At 34.7% G+C, this 12,090-nt stretch overlaps 1 protein-coding gene across 3 annotated transcripts in view; it reads left to right on the top strand.

Moving 5' to 3' along the window:
- OMA1 (OMA1 zinc metallopeptidase) overlaps window positions 1–12,090 on the top strand; it is a 71,850-nt gene that overhangs the window by 20,552 nt on the left and 39,208 nt on the right. For all 3 annotated transcript variants that reach the window (XM_072820425.1, XM_072820427.1, XM_072820426.1), the window contains one exon: window positions 3,917–3,991. In XM_072820425.1, the coding sequence (XP_072676526.1) occupies window positions 3,917–3,991 (75 nt within the window). The remainder of the gene's footprint in view (window positions 1–3,916; window positions 3,992–12,090) is intronic.

Raw genomic sequence — 12,090 nt, 5'->3', positions numbered from 1 at the left:
GCCCTCATCTCCTTCCTCCCAGTTAAACTAGAATTACCTGGAAAATACCAAAAGGGTAGTTATATTAGGTGTTTGTTAACTTTATTTTTAGTGCTTATGTATAATGATAATCGTTGCAAAATTTATTGAGGTCATTTTGTTCAGCACACTTCACAACTGAAAGTAGGTCTTGCAATCTTGATAATTGCTTTAACTATAATTAATTATTTTATTTCACATCTTTCTTCACATATTTCCTCCTGTCCTAGGAGGTTTGGTTATTCAGGAACAATCTGTTATTTGTTTATTTAATGATTTGTGGAGCACCCATCATTGTGCCATTTGGGTGCTGTTTAAATCTAATGTGTAAAATTCTTTGAGACAAATTGCTTTTGAAATCGGATAACTAAGCCTTTTATCCAGCGTTACCATATTGTTTGGCTGCTTCAATTTATATTGAAATAAAGGTTCTTAAAAGGAAAAAAAAAAGAATGGTTATTGTTTAGGTTACAGGATCTCGTATTTTGAATTTTATTTCTGTTATTGATATGCTGGGTAAGTCATAGGAGTTTGTGTAGTTTTCTCCCCATTAATTAGTATGTAGATTTTTTTTTCTGTGATGTAATCTGAAGATTCTGTCCTAAGAAAGATAACTTGTAGCTGTTTCTCTCTTGAAATATTTGATGAATCCTGCCACTTCGTGTAATTCTTTAATAATTAAACTAAAAGTAGAGATCACTTCTCTTTGAATGTTTTTTCCCTAAATCAAGGCTCCTCCAGTTATTTTGGTGATAAGGATATGTTTCTCTAGAAGCCTTGCTCCAAGGAGATGCTGATAGTGAAGTCATAAAGGGAGGGGAATTGGCTGACATTCATTTGCCAGAAAAAGGAAGAAACAGGGGACTTTACATAACCATTGGGGGGTCCTATTTTTGTAACATTAAAAGATTTGGGTATAAGGTAGCAGTCCTTATAGAGTGCTACCAGGTAGAGTTTTGAAAACTATTAGTAATAATTATGGTAGCTGTTTATGGAGTGCTTATCATATGTTAGGCAGTAGGTACACACTGTAGATTAATTATGTACAGGGGTTAAGAATATAAACTGTGAACAGATAGACCTGTTTTTGAATTTAGGCTCTGTTAGTCCTAAATTCTTTTTTAAAAAAATACATATTTTATTGGAGTTCGATTTGCCAACATATAGTATAACACCCAGTGCTTATCCCATCAAGTGCCCCCCTCAGTGCCCGTCATCTAGTCACCCCATTGGCCTTCCTGCCTCCCCTTCTGCTATCCCTTGTTCGTTTCCCAGAGTTAGGAGTCTCTCATGTTTTGTCTCCCTCTCTAATTTTTCCCACTCATTTTCTCTCCTTTCCTCTATAATCCCTTTTACTATTTTTTATATTCCCCGTATGAGTGAAAGTAGACCTAAATTCTATATAACTTGGGTAGATTACTTTACCAATTGTAGGCCTCAGTTTCTTGGTCTGTAAATTGGCATAATACTGGCTAAACTCAAAGCACTGTTATGGGTTTAGTGATGCATTTTAAAGTAAGATCCCTCAACCTAAGCACTATTGACATGTTGGGCTAGATAATTCTTTGTTGTGGGGAATTGTCCTGTGCATTGCAGGATGTTTAGTTAGCCTCTAAACATCTGACCTCTACCCACTAGATCCCAGAAGCACTTTTAACCGCCATCCTTCCTCCCCTACAGTAGTGACAATCAAAACTGTCTCCAGGGGCACCTGGGTGGCTCAGTCAGTTAAGTGTCTGACTCTTGATCTTGGCTTAGGTCATGATCTCAGAGTTGTGAGACTGAGCCCCACATCAGGCTCTGTGCTGGGTATGAAGCCTGCCTAAGATGCTCTCTCTCCCTCTGCCCCTGCACCACCTGTGTGTACTCTCTCTTTCTAAAGAAAAAAAAAATGTCTTCAAACATTTCCAAATGTCCCCGGGGGCAGAATCATATCCAGTTGAGAACCAGTGATTATAGAACGGTTAGCACAGGCCTTAGTACAAAGTACGGACTCAATAAATAGGAGCTGTTATCATTATTTGCTCATTTTATCCTGTCTGTAACCCCTGGAGGTTGGTGCTGTTGCTACTCCATTTTACATATGATACTACTGGGCTTAGAGGGGTTAAACAATTAGCCAAGGGTTCACAGTTAATAAGTGTCAGCATTTCGACTTGAGTGTAAGATTCTGTCCTTTTAAAGACAATGTTTTTAACCAGTTACACTATCAGTAGATTTGATGGAAACCTGCAGATTGCTCGTTGAAAGTGAAGACTGATACATAGTTCATCAACCTAGAAAAGACCTGATCATGAAGGAAGAAAGTCATATCTGGTAGTCATATACTGTGGATCAGATTGATTATATTATTTCTGGACATCATTGACGTGTAGCTACCTCTGAAAAAGTATTTCCTCTATTAATAACTCTGTTCTCAAAAGTTCTGACTATTGATCCCTCTCCTACAAATTTTAGTACTTACTGAAAATAAGAATTTAACTGGAAAGCATTCACATAAATACAAGTAATTAGGAAAGTTAAAAATACGATAGCTATTTATATTTTTTTATTGAAGTTGGAAGAAAATTTTGTTTCCCTAACCAATACCTCAAAAAGAAAGATGGAATTAAGATAATTTATCAAGGAAAGAAAATTCTGCTATTTGGTTAATTTCCTAACTGAAATAAATTCTCTAGTGGTGTCAGTGGTTATTATATAGCTATATTTTTTCAATTTTCTTTTAAAACTGCACGATCAGGGGCACCTGGTGGCTTAGTGGTTGAGTGTCTGCCTTTGGCTCAGGTCCTGATCCCGGAGTCCTGAGATTGAGTCCCACATCAGGCACCCTGCAGGAAGCCTGCTTCTCCCTCTGCCTATGTCTCTGCTTCTCTGTGTCTCTCATGAATAAATAAGTAAAATCTTAAAAAAACAAAAAACAAAAACGATAAGATCAGAATGTTCCTTGGCCATATTAAAAGCTTGCATTAATAAGCTTTCTTAGAGGATCCTCTACACAGTAGGTAGAGGTTGTAATTGGGAAAATAGAAGTACAGGGATCCCCTGCTTTCTGAAAGTTCTTGTTATGTCACTTTCAGGCTTTTTTCATAAAAGCAAACATACTCTTTGGATTCTTTTGGTTAGTGAAAACAGGTACTAATGTAGGTCTTTAGTAAAAGCAAAGTAGAGTGAGGCAAACTTTTGGAAAGTGGGGGATACTTGTACTGTAGTATTCCTCTCCCATTATCCATGGGGTGAGGGGATGGTGGGATATATTTAAGACCCCTAGTGGATAGGCTTAAAGCCTCAGATAGTATCCAATCCTATATATACTATGTTTTTCCCTATAAATACATATCAGTGATAAAGTTTTAAAGTTAAACACAGTAAGAGATTAACAACAATAACTAATAATAAAATACAAGTTATTAACCACACACTGTAAAAAAAGTTATGTAAATATGGCCTCTTTCAAAATATCTTACTGTACTCACCTGCTTGTGATGACATGAGATGAATGGTGAAGTGAGGTAAATGATGTAGGCATTGTGGCGTAGCATTAGGCTGCTCTAAACCTGCCAGTGTGTCAGAAGGACCTTGTGCTTCCAGACCCCTGTTAACTGTGGGTGACTCAAACCATGGAAAGTGAAACTGGATAAAGGGGACTACCATACTCTCTGTGATACTATAGACTCTTCTGTAGTCTGTAGGCATAATTTTTTAAATATTCTTTTCATGTTTTTAAAATATTAATCTGATGGAAGGAAATAAAGGCTGCCCTTTGAATGTTAATCATGGAGAGTGTAAAAACTCTATCCTAAATGTTCCATGAAATTAATTTTAAAAATCTCACTTTGGCACTCCTTTTGTTGTAAGATAAATATCCTTAATAGAGCTTCTCTTTCTTATCTCTTCTTAGTATATGTTTGATAGACCGTACAGTAGAACATTGGAGGCTGAAGCTGACAAAATTGGACTACAGCTAGCTGCAAAGGTAAAATGCTCAGTAGTTGAGAAAACAGAATGTCCTTCACACAGTACAAGATAAATGTACGTCATCTTAATGAGCTGTGGCATGAGCCAAGAATGAGAGTTGGGCTGTATGAAATTTGTCATTAATACCTTTTTAAATTTGTGCACACTGTACACTGATAGACTATCTTTATTTTACTCCTCTCCTTTGTTTCACTGATCTAAGGGTACTTTTCGAGTAAAGTCCTGTATAATGTTCCCCCCCCCGACCCCCTGAGAAAGGTTTATCGCTATGATCCTAGATGAACAAATTGAATTTTTACCATTTAAATAAACAGTAGAAGGACAGGCTTATTACTCTGTATCTTTAAGACTGCTTTTGTTGCAGCAAATGACTGACCTTTGCTAGCCACAGAAAGCAACTCTAGGCCTTTACTATGATTTAAGATGGCTTTGTTCATGTCTCCTTTATAAGGGCACTGCATGCCTGCCTGCTATTTTTATCATTTGTGATAACTGAGCATTGTTAGTAGAATTTAATATTGGAAGTAAAACTGCATTTTTTAAAATGGTTAAAAAACAATGCCACTTTGTACATTAAATTCAAATTGTACTTGATTCTTTGTTGTTTCCAGTAGTTATTAAAAGTCCTAGCTATTAAAAATCACTATTATTTGAAGTTCTTATTATGAGTTTTATGGATTTAATTTCATAAATGAAGATACTGCTCATTCACAAAAGCAAAAGTAGTTATTTGAATGTTATATAATGAAAGTTAAGTGAATTATCTCGCTGTTTAGATTAAGAAGTTCCTGAATAGTGGGCCACAGATTGGCTATAACAAGAGTTTCCTAACTTTAATGTACTATAGTCTATGGAATTTTCTCTTTAAGGTATGTTTTATGTTCTGGTTAAGAAACCTTTGCCTATTTCAATAAATTGTTACTGTTTTACTTCCAAGAAGCTTATTTTATTATCTTTTTAAAATATAATATTAGGAAGAAATCTAAATTGTTTTTTTTTTCCCATGTAGATATCTAATAGCCTCAGCACTGTTTATTGAAGAGTTATCTTTTCCCCACTATACTTCAGTGCCCTCTGTTGTAAATGTGGGAGGCTATAGAGAAGTCCATTTCTGGACTCCCTATTGTGTTCTGTTGTCTTTGAGCCAATACCACACTGTCACTGTAGCTTTGTAGTAAGATGTGATATTTGATAACTTCTGTCCTCCAGTGTGGTTCTGCAAGATTGACTTGGCTATTCTTAGTCCTTTTCCTTTCCATGTAAATGTCAGAATCAGCTTATCAAATTACACACTTCTACAAAAACATGCTTGGGATATTGATTGGAATTGTGTGAATTTGGGGATGGTTGAGTACTGTTAATAATATTGAGTCTTCCAGCCCATGAGGAATATATTTCTCCATTTACATAGATGTTCTTAGATGTTTCAGCGCTGTTTTCAGATGGTGTGTGTGTGTGTGTGTTTATAGGACTTACACATCTTTTGTTAAATGTACTGCTAAGTGTTTGACATTTTTTGATGTTATCGTCAAGTATAACTTAAAAAATAAACTTCCTATGTATAGAAGTGCAATTTATTTTTTATAAACTTGTATCTGGCAACCTTGCTAAAGTCACTTAATTCTAATAGTGTGTAGATTCTTTTAGATTTTTTTACATACATGTTTGTGTTACCTGTGAGTAATGACAACTTTAGTTCTTCCTTTCCAGTCTGTGTACTTTCTTTTTTTACCTTATTGCAATGGCCAGAAACTTCAGTACTTCAACTTCAGTTGATGGTGAGACTTTTATTTCTTCATGCCCTTAGGGGGAGAGCATTCAATATTTCACCATTCTGATATCTGATATAAGTTTTTTTTTTTTGTAATCTGACTTTTTAGAAGAGTTGCCCTTCTATTTCTAATATGCTAAGAGAATTTTTTAAAATTATGAGTAGCTGTTAAATTTTATCAAATTCATTTTTTTGTATTGAGTATATAATTTTTCTTCTTTAACCAGTAAATCTGGAAAACTACATTTATTTTTATTTTACACATTAGGACAACTTGCTATTTTTGAAATAAACCGATTTTATCAATTATATTATCCTTTCAGTATATTACTGAAGTCGGTTTGCTAATGTTTTGCTTATTAGAATGTTTGTATCTCCATTCATAAGAGATACTGGCTTAGAATTTTCTTTTCTTGTAATGTCCTGTCATGTTTTGGTATCAGGATTATGTTGGCCTCATAAAATGAGTTGGGAAGGGTTGTTTTTCTTTTCTCTGGAACAGTTTGTATAATATTAGTGACATTTATTTTTTAAATGTTTGGAGATTTCATGAGTAAAGCCATATGGACCTACACATTTCTTTGTGGAATGGTCTTTAGTTATGGCTAATCTCTCTAACAGATACAGAACTATTCACATTTTTCTGTGTTGTGCTAGCTTTTTAAAAAAAATATTTACTTAGAGAGAGAGAGAATGAGCAAGGGAAGGGGCAAAGGGAGTGAGAGGGAAAGAAGCACACTCTGCACTGAGTCCATCGCAGAGTTTGATCTCATGACCCTGAGACCATGACCTGAGCTGAAATAGAGAGTTGGAGGCTTAACCAACAGAGCACTGAGGTGCCCCAGTTTTGTGTCAGTTTTTATAAGTTTTGTTTTTTATAGAAACTTAGGTTTTATTTAAGTTCTCAACATTATTGGCATAACATTTGTCAATATGCATATATATCCATATTTGTATTTTATATATTTTTTATTGAAGTATAGTTGACACACAATATTGCATTAGTTCCATGTGTATAAAACAGGGATTCGACAACTCCATATGTTATACTCACCGTAAGTGTAGCTACCGTCTGTCACCATGCAATGCTGTGACAGTACCATTGACTGTATTTCCTATGCTGTACCTTTCATCCTGTGGCTTATTTATCCCATAACTAGAAGCCTGTATCTCCCACACCTTCATCTACTTTGCCTGTCCCTCATGCCCCTCTCTTTTGGCAACCTTCAGTTTGTTACCTTTAGTATATTTTTAATGTCTGAAGGATATTGCATTCTATATATGTATTTTATTTATTTATTGAAAATCTAATTCAGTTTTATTTAAGGAGTTTCACATGTTGTGATTCCTTCCACTGTCAATCACTTTAGTTCTTCCAGAGTTTAAGTCATAATCTTCAAGGTAGCCCTTTTCTAAAGTCATGTGGTGTGCCTGGGTGGCTCAGTCAGTTAAGTGTAGAACTCTTAACTTAGGCTTAGGTCATGATCTCAGGGTTGTGGGATCAGACTCTGCGTCAGGCTCAATAGAGAGTTTGCTTGAGATTCTTGTTCCCTCTCCTTCTGCCCTTCCTACTCTTTGCTCACACACTCTTTCTCTCTCTCTAAAAGTAAGTAAATGAATCTTTAAAAAGATGCTTTGCTCAGTCCACAGTTCTTTTAGTTGGGCTTCTTTGATCTCCACTTGAATATGCACGTGCTTCAGAAATTCACCAGCTGTAATTTTTGGGATCCAGTGTCTTCAAGCAGTTTCCTTTAGGGCCACAGTTAGGGTCTGAGTAGATGGATCTGCCTAGTTCTCCATTTCAGACACCCTCTAAACGTGAATAAGTTCAAACTGTATTCACTCCTAAACTGTCACACTCTAGAATAGTAAAGATTGTTGGGATATGCCAATATCTAAGATTAAAATAATTTGTTAGTTCTTTCATAGTATTAGCAGATCTGTCTTGTGGTTCTTTCCCACAGATAACTCACGTTTCAGCATGTATATTTTCTGTCACGTCTTGTGAGCTCACTGATCTTACTTTCACTTGTGTCCATTCTGCCATTAAACCTGACTTTTAAATTTTAGTTATTATACTATTCCATGCTAGAATTTCTCTCTGATTCTCTTATAAATTACAATTCTCTGGGGAAATTCTCTATTTTGTCATAATTTTATTCATATTTTTTTGAATATGTTAATTGTAGCTTTTTTTTAAACATTCATGTTTATTAACTATTTGCATTCTCTCTGGGTCTGTTTCTATTGTTTGTTTTTTGCCTTTGGTCTTGTTCTTGATATGCTTGCTCATTTTTGATTGAATCCTGGACATTTCATATAAATAGTACTATTGGCTCTGAATGATAATTTCTTCTGATAATGGGGATTCTCCCTTTAGCCTGGAGGACTAGAATAGTCCAGAGTATTTCAGTCAGTCAGAGCCTGAGCTGAGACTTCATAAGTTTAAATTTACCTCTACTTCACCTTCATTCATAAAGGTGTTGCTGTTCAGGGAAGTCTACTGAGGCATGTAGTATTTGCTAAGTTCCTTCTGTGTAGTGGTTTTTGCACTTCAGTTTTTCATTTGCCAGCACCATGAGACTGTTGAAATGTCTACTCAGTTTTCATCCATTTTAAGTGTCCTTTGCAGCTTAAAAATTGATAGGACACCTTGGTGAACTGACATCAGGTGGTGTGTTTGCCTTCCTATGTTTCAGATCTTAGCTTCTCAAGTTTGGCTACCTTGTTAAGCCTGAAGTTTTGGCTCTCTAGCCCTCCTAGACAGCTGAAAAATCTCCTTAGTCACCTCTTTCTGCATGAATTTCTTTAGAGTTCTGCTTATATTCTCAGCCTCTGGCTCTTTACTGCTTAGAATTTAACAAATTTCTTTGAAAGCAAGAGCAACTCATAGATAAGACTCTCCTCCCTGAGCTTTCCTTCTGGGATTTTTGCTTTTCTAGTCTTGGCTGACTTGGTAACTTTCCAATACCTTTGAACAAATATTATTTATACTTTATCCAGATTTAAAAAATTTTTTGTTGAAGTATAATTGGTATGGAACATCCTTTTGATTTCAGGTGTACATCATATTGATTCAGTATTTTTATACATTACAAAATAATACCCATGAGAAGTGTGATTACCATCCATCACCAAAGTTATTACAATATTATTGGCTGTATTCCCTATGCTGTACATTATATCCCCATGACTTATTTATTGTATAACTGTTAGTTTTTACCTCTTAATCCCCTTCACCTATTAGATTTTCTAATTATGTTTGATAGTAACATTGTTCTGCTATAATTTATTTACTCTGTCACTGCTAGAAGAGGCAGTCCCTAACTTAGTCTTTTTAATAGCTACCTAATATTCTGTAATATCAGTAAGTAATTTAGTTATGTATCTATTCATGTGCTTTTGGATTATTTCCAGGTCTTTTGTCATTGTTTAAATTGCAAATTGGCATCCTTGTACACATATCCTTATGTTCCTTGAGCTTTTTATAGCAGGGTGGCATTGCTGACATGCCATTTTTATTTTTAAAAGATATTCTCAATTATTATAGAACATTATGGCAAATCTTAATAGTGACATATCAGAATACCATTTTTCTAATACCCACATCAGCACCATTTTAAATATCTTTAATTTTTGTTAATTTGGACAAAAAATGGAATCTTGTTGCTTTAAAAAATTTGCATTTTCTTGCCTAGTAGTAAAGTTGAGAATATTGCTTCATTTTTTTTTTTTTTTTTTTTTTATTGCTTCATTTTTATTGACTATTTTATTTCTTCTTTTGTAGATTGCCTTTTTTAAAAAGTTTTTTCTGCATAGATTTTTAAAATACATATTCTAGGCCCTACACTTGGAAATTCTGAATCAGTAACTAGATGATGAAACCCTGAATCTCAATATGTTTAGGAACTTCCAAGTGATTGTGCTCTCTAGACAGGTTTGGAAATTACTACTTTGAGTGATCAAATGTCAATTTTATGTTTTTGGATGACTCGGTAAATTAAATTTTCTGTTTTATTTGAGAAAGAAGAATGAAATTAGAAAATTTAGTAAATATTGATATTCCTTTGATTACTTTAAAATATATAAGCTATATATTTTTTAAGAGAATATATCTGGGTAGATAAAACTATGATTCATTTTCTAAAGCACATTTAAATATTATGGACAAGGTGACTTTTGCCAGTTGTGACATCATACTTAGTTCAAAGGAGAAAATGATACTGCTTACAGATGTTAAGTTATGAATCCATAGTGATACCAGTAATATCTTTGTTATGGAGCCCTTAGGATATAAAAAACGCCATGTCTGAGTATAAGTATTCATTTCCTATCAAAAGGAAGGAACAGTGTAAGAACCTCAGATATTATATTGATACTACCATTTATTCTGTAATATCACCTGTTTTGATGATAATGTCATTATCTGTGATTTAACACCATATTCTAATACCATGTTTAGTATGCTATATATATTGTCTGATCTAATCCTTTAGTAACTCTGTGAAATAGTGATTAGTATCATTATCTCCATCTTACTGATAAAGGAACTGAAGCCCAGATAGGCTGTGTTACCTTCTTACAAGTACAAAACGGTAAAGCCATGACAAACCCAAGTGTGTATGATTTCAAAGTCTGTGCTCCAGTTTTGTTTCTGGTGTTATCCCTTTACCACAATTACATTTCTCAAGCTCATCTTGTTTCCATGTTATTATATCCCATGCATGCTTTTCCATCTTTATGTTGTTCTTTTAGTAGCATTTGACACTATTAACCATACTCCCCTTTAAAAATATGTATGTATTTGTGTTTTTAGCTACACATTTCAGTATTGTATAGAAAGTAGTTTAATATTAATATTGTAAACTCATAATGGGAAATAACAGCCTTTACTGCCCCTCTACCTTATACCCTGAAGTGAAAGTCACCTTAACTTTAGCTGTTTACCTTTATGTTTTCACATAATGTGTTTATTAATTTAATTTCTTGACTGATTAGGTTTAGACAATTCATTTCTTGTTATGGAAGATTTAATCTTTTATAACCCAGTTAATGTTTTTATGTGTTTATTTGCTATCTGTGCCTATTCCTCCATGGTTAAGTATTTTTCAGTTTTTTTTTTTTCTTCATACTCTACTAGGATTGTGTTTTCTTACTGTTGACTTTGGAGTGTTCTTTACGTATTCTGGATACAGTCATTAGTTGTATGTGTGATTTGAAATTGTTTATTCCTTATCTGTGGTTCATCTTTTTAAACAAAGTTATGTGTGCTTTCTTTTCTATTTTTTTCCAGAGAAAACATTTTTAATTTTGATGAAATCTAGTTTAAGATACCCCCAAGGAAACTCTGCTAATTTCTCAGGCGAACTTCTTTCTGAAACCTTAACCCACAAATTCCAACTACTCCTGTAGCCCTAAACTCTTGTCTTCTAACTCCTTAGCTTAGCCAAACTTACCATGTTCTGCTTGGGTTTCACCCCTTTATATTGAGATCAGGAAACTGCCTCTAGGCAGAGAGCAGGAGCAAATCTGGGGATCTCAGTACTCAGTGTTTCTCTTTTTTTCAAGAATGACAGTCTTGTCTTGCCTTTTGTCCAGTACCTGAAAATGTTTGCTTCATGTAATCTGTCCATTTTTATGGTTATTTGTGGTGGGAGGACAAGTCCAGTGCCAGTTATTCTCATGAATGGAAGTGTATACACCCCCACATTCGTAGCTCATGATTGTCCATATTTTACACAAATACACTAAGAAACTTCTCAGAAGCTCTGCATACATAGGTTGGGATAGTGGACTCCACTGTAAGATGAAAAGACAGTGAGCTAGCTCTATCTTTGGGAATTTCTACATGGAATATATGTAGGCCCTTTCTCTGTGGCTGTTCAAGTGTCTTTGCGGAAGAATCCTATAAAATTGGCTGTTGTTATTTAGGGGATAGAAAGGGAGAGGGAGGTGGGGTTATCCTTTTATTGGTGAGACTCTTCCTTATTCTCTTTGTGAATCTTACACCTCAGCCACTTTCTCTTGAGTACCAAATATGGAACCTTTCTGGAGTCCCCATGATGTGGGGCTGTCAGCTGCCAAAGAAGCAATATGTATAGTGATAATGAGCGAGCTCAGAAACTTGACTGCCTCAGTTTGAGAATCTGCTTTGCCAGCTCTAGAGTATTAGCTGTGTGATCCTGGGTGAATTTTTTTATCCTAGAATTTCTATACCTCAGTTCTCATCTATAGGACAGGAATAGTAATAAGACCTATGTTATAGAATTAATATAATTAAAGTCCCAAGAGCACTAATCTATCTTCTAATCATTTATATTTAAATG

The sequence above is a fragment of the Canis lupus genome, chromosome 3, assembly GCF_048164855.1.
Source record: "Canis lupus baileyi chromosome 3, mCanLup2.hap1, whole genome shotgun sequence".
In the NCBI taxonomy this organism is placed as follows: Eukaryota; Metazoa; Chordata; class Mammalia; order Carnivora; family Canidae; genus Canis; species Canis lupus.
Note: the sequence above shows the minus strand (reverse complement) of the source record. Positions and strands in the feature narration are given on the sequence as shown.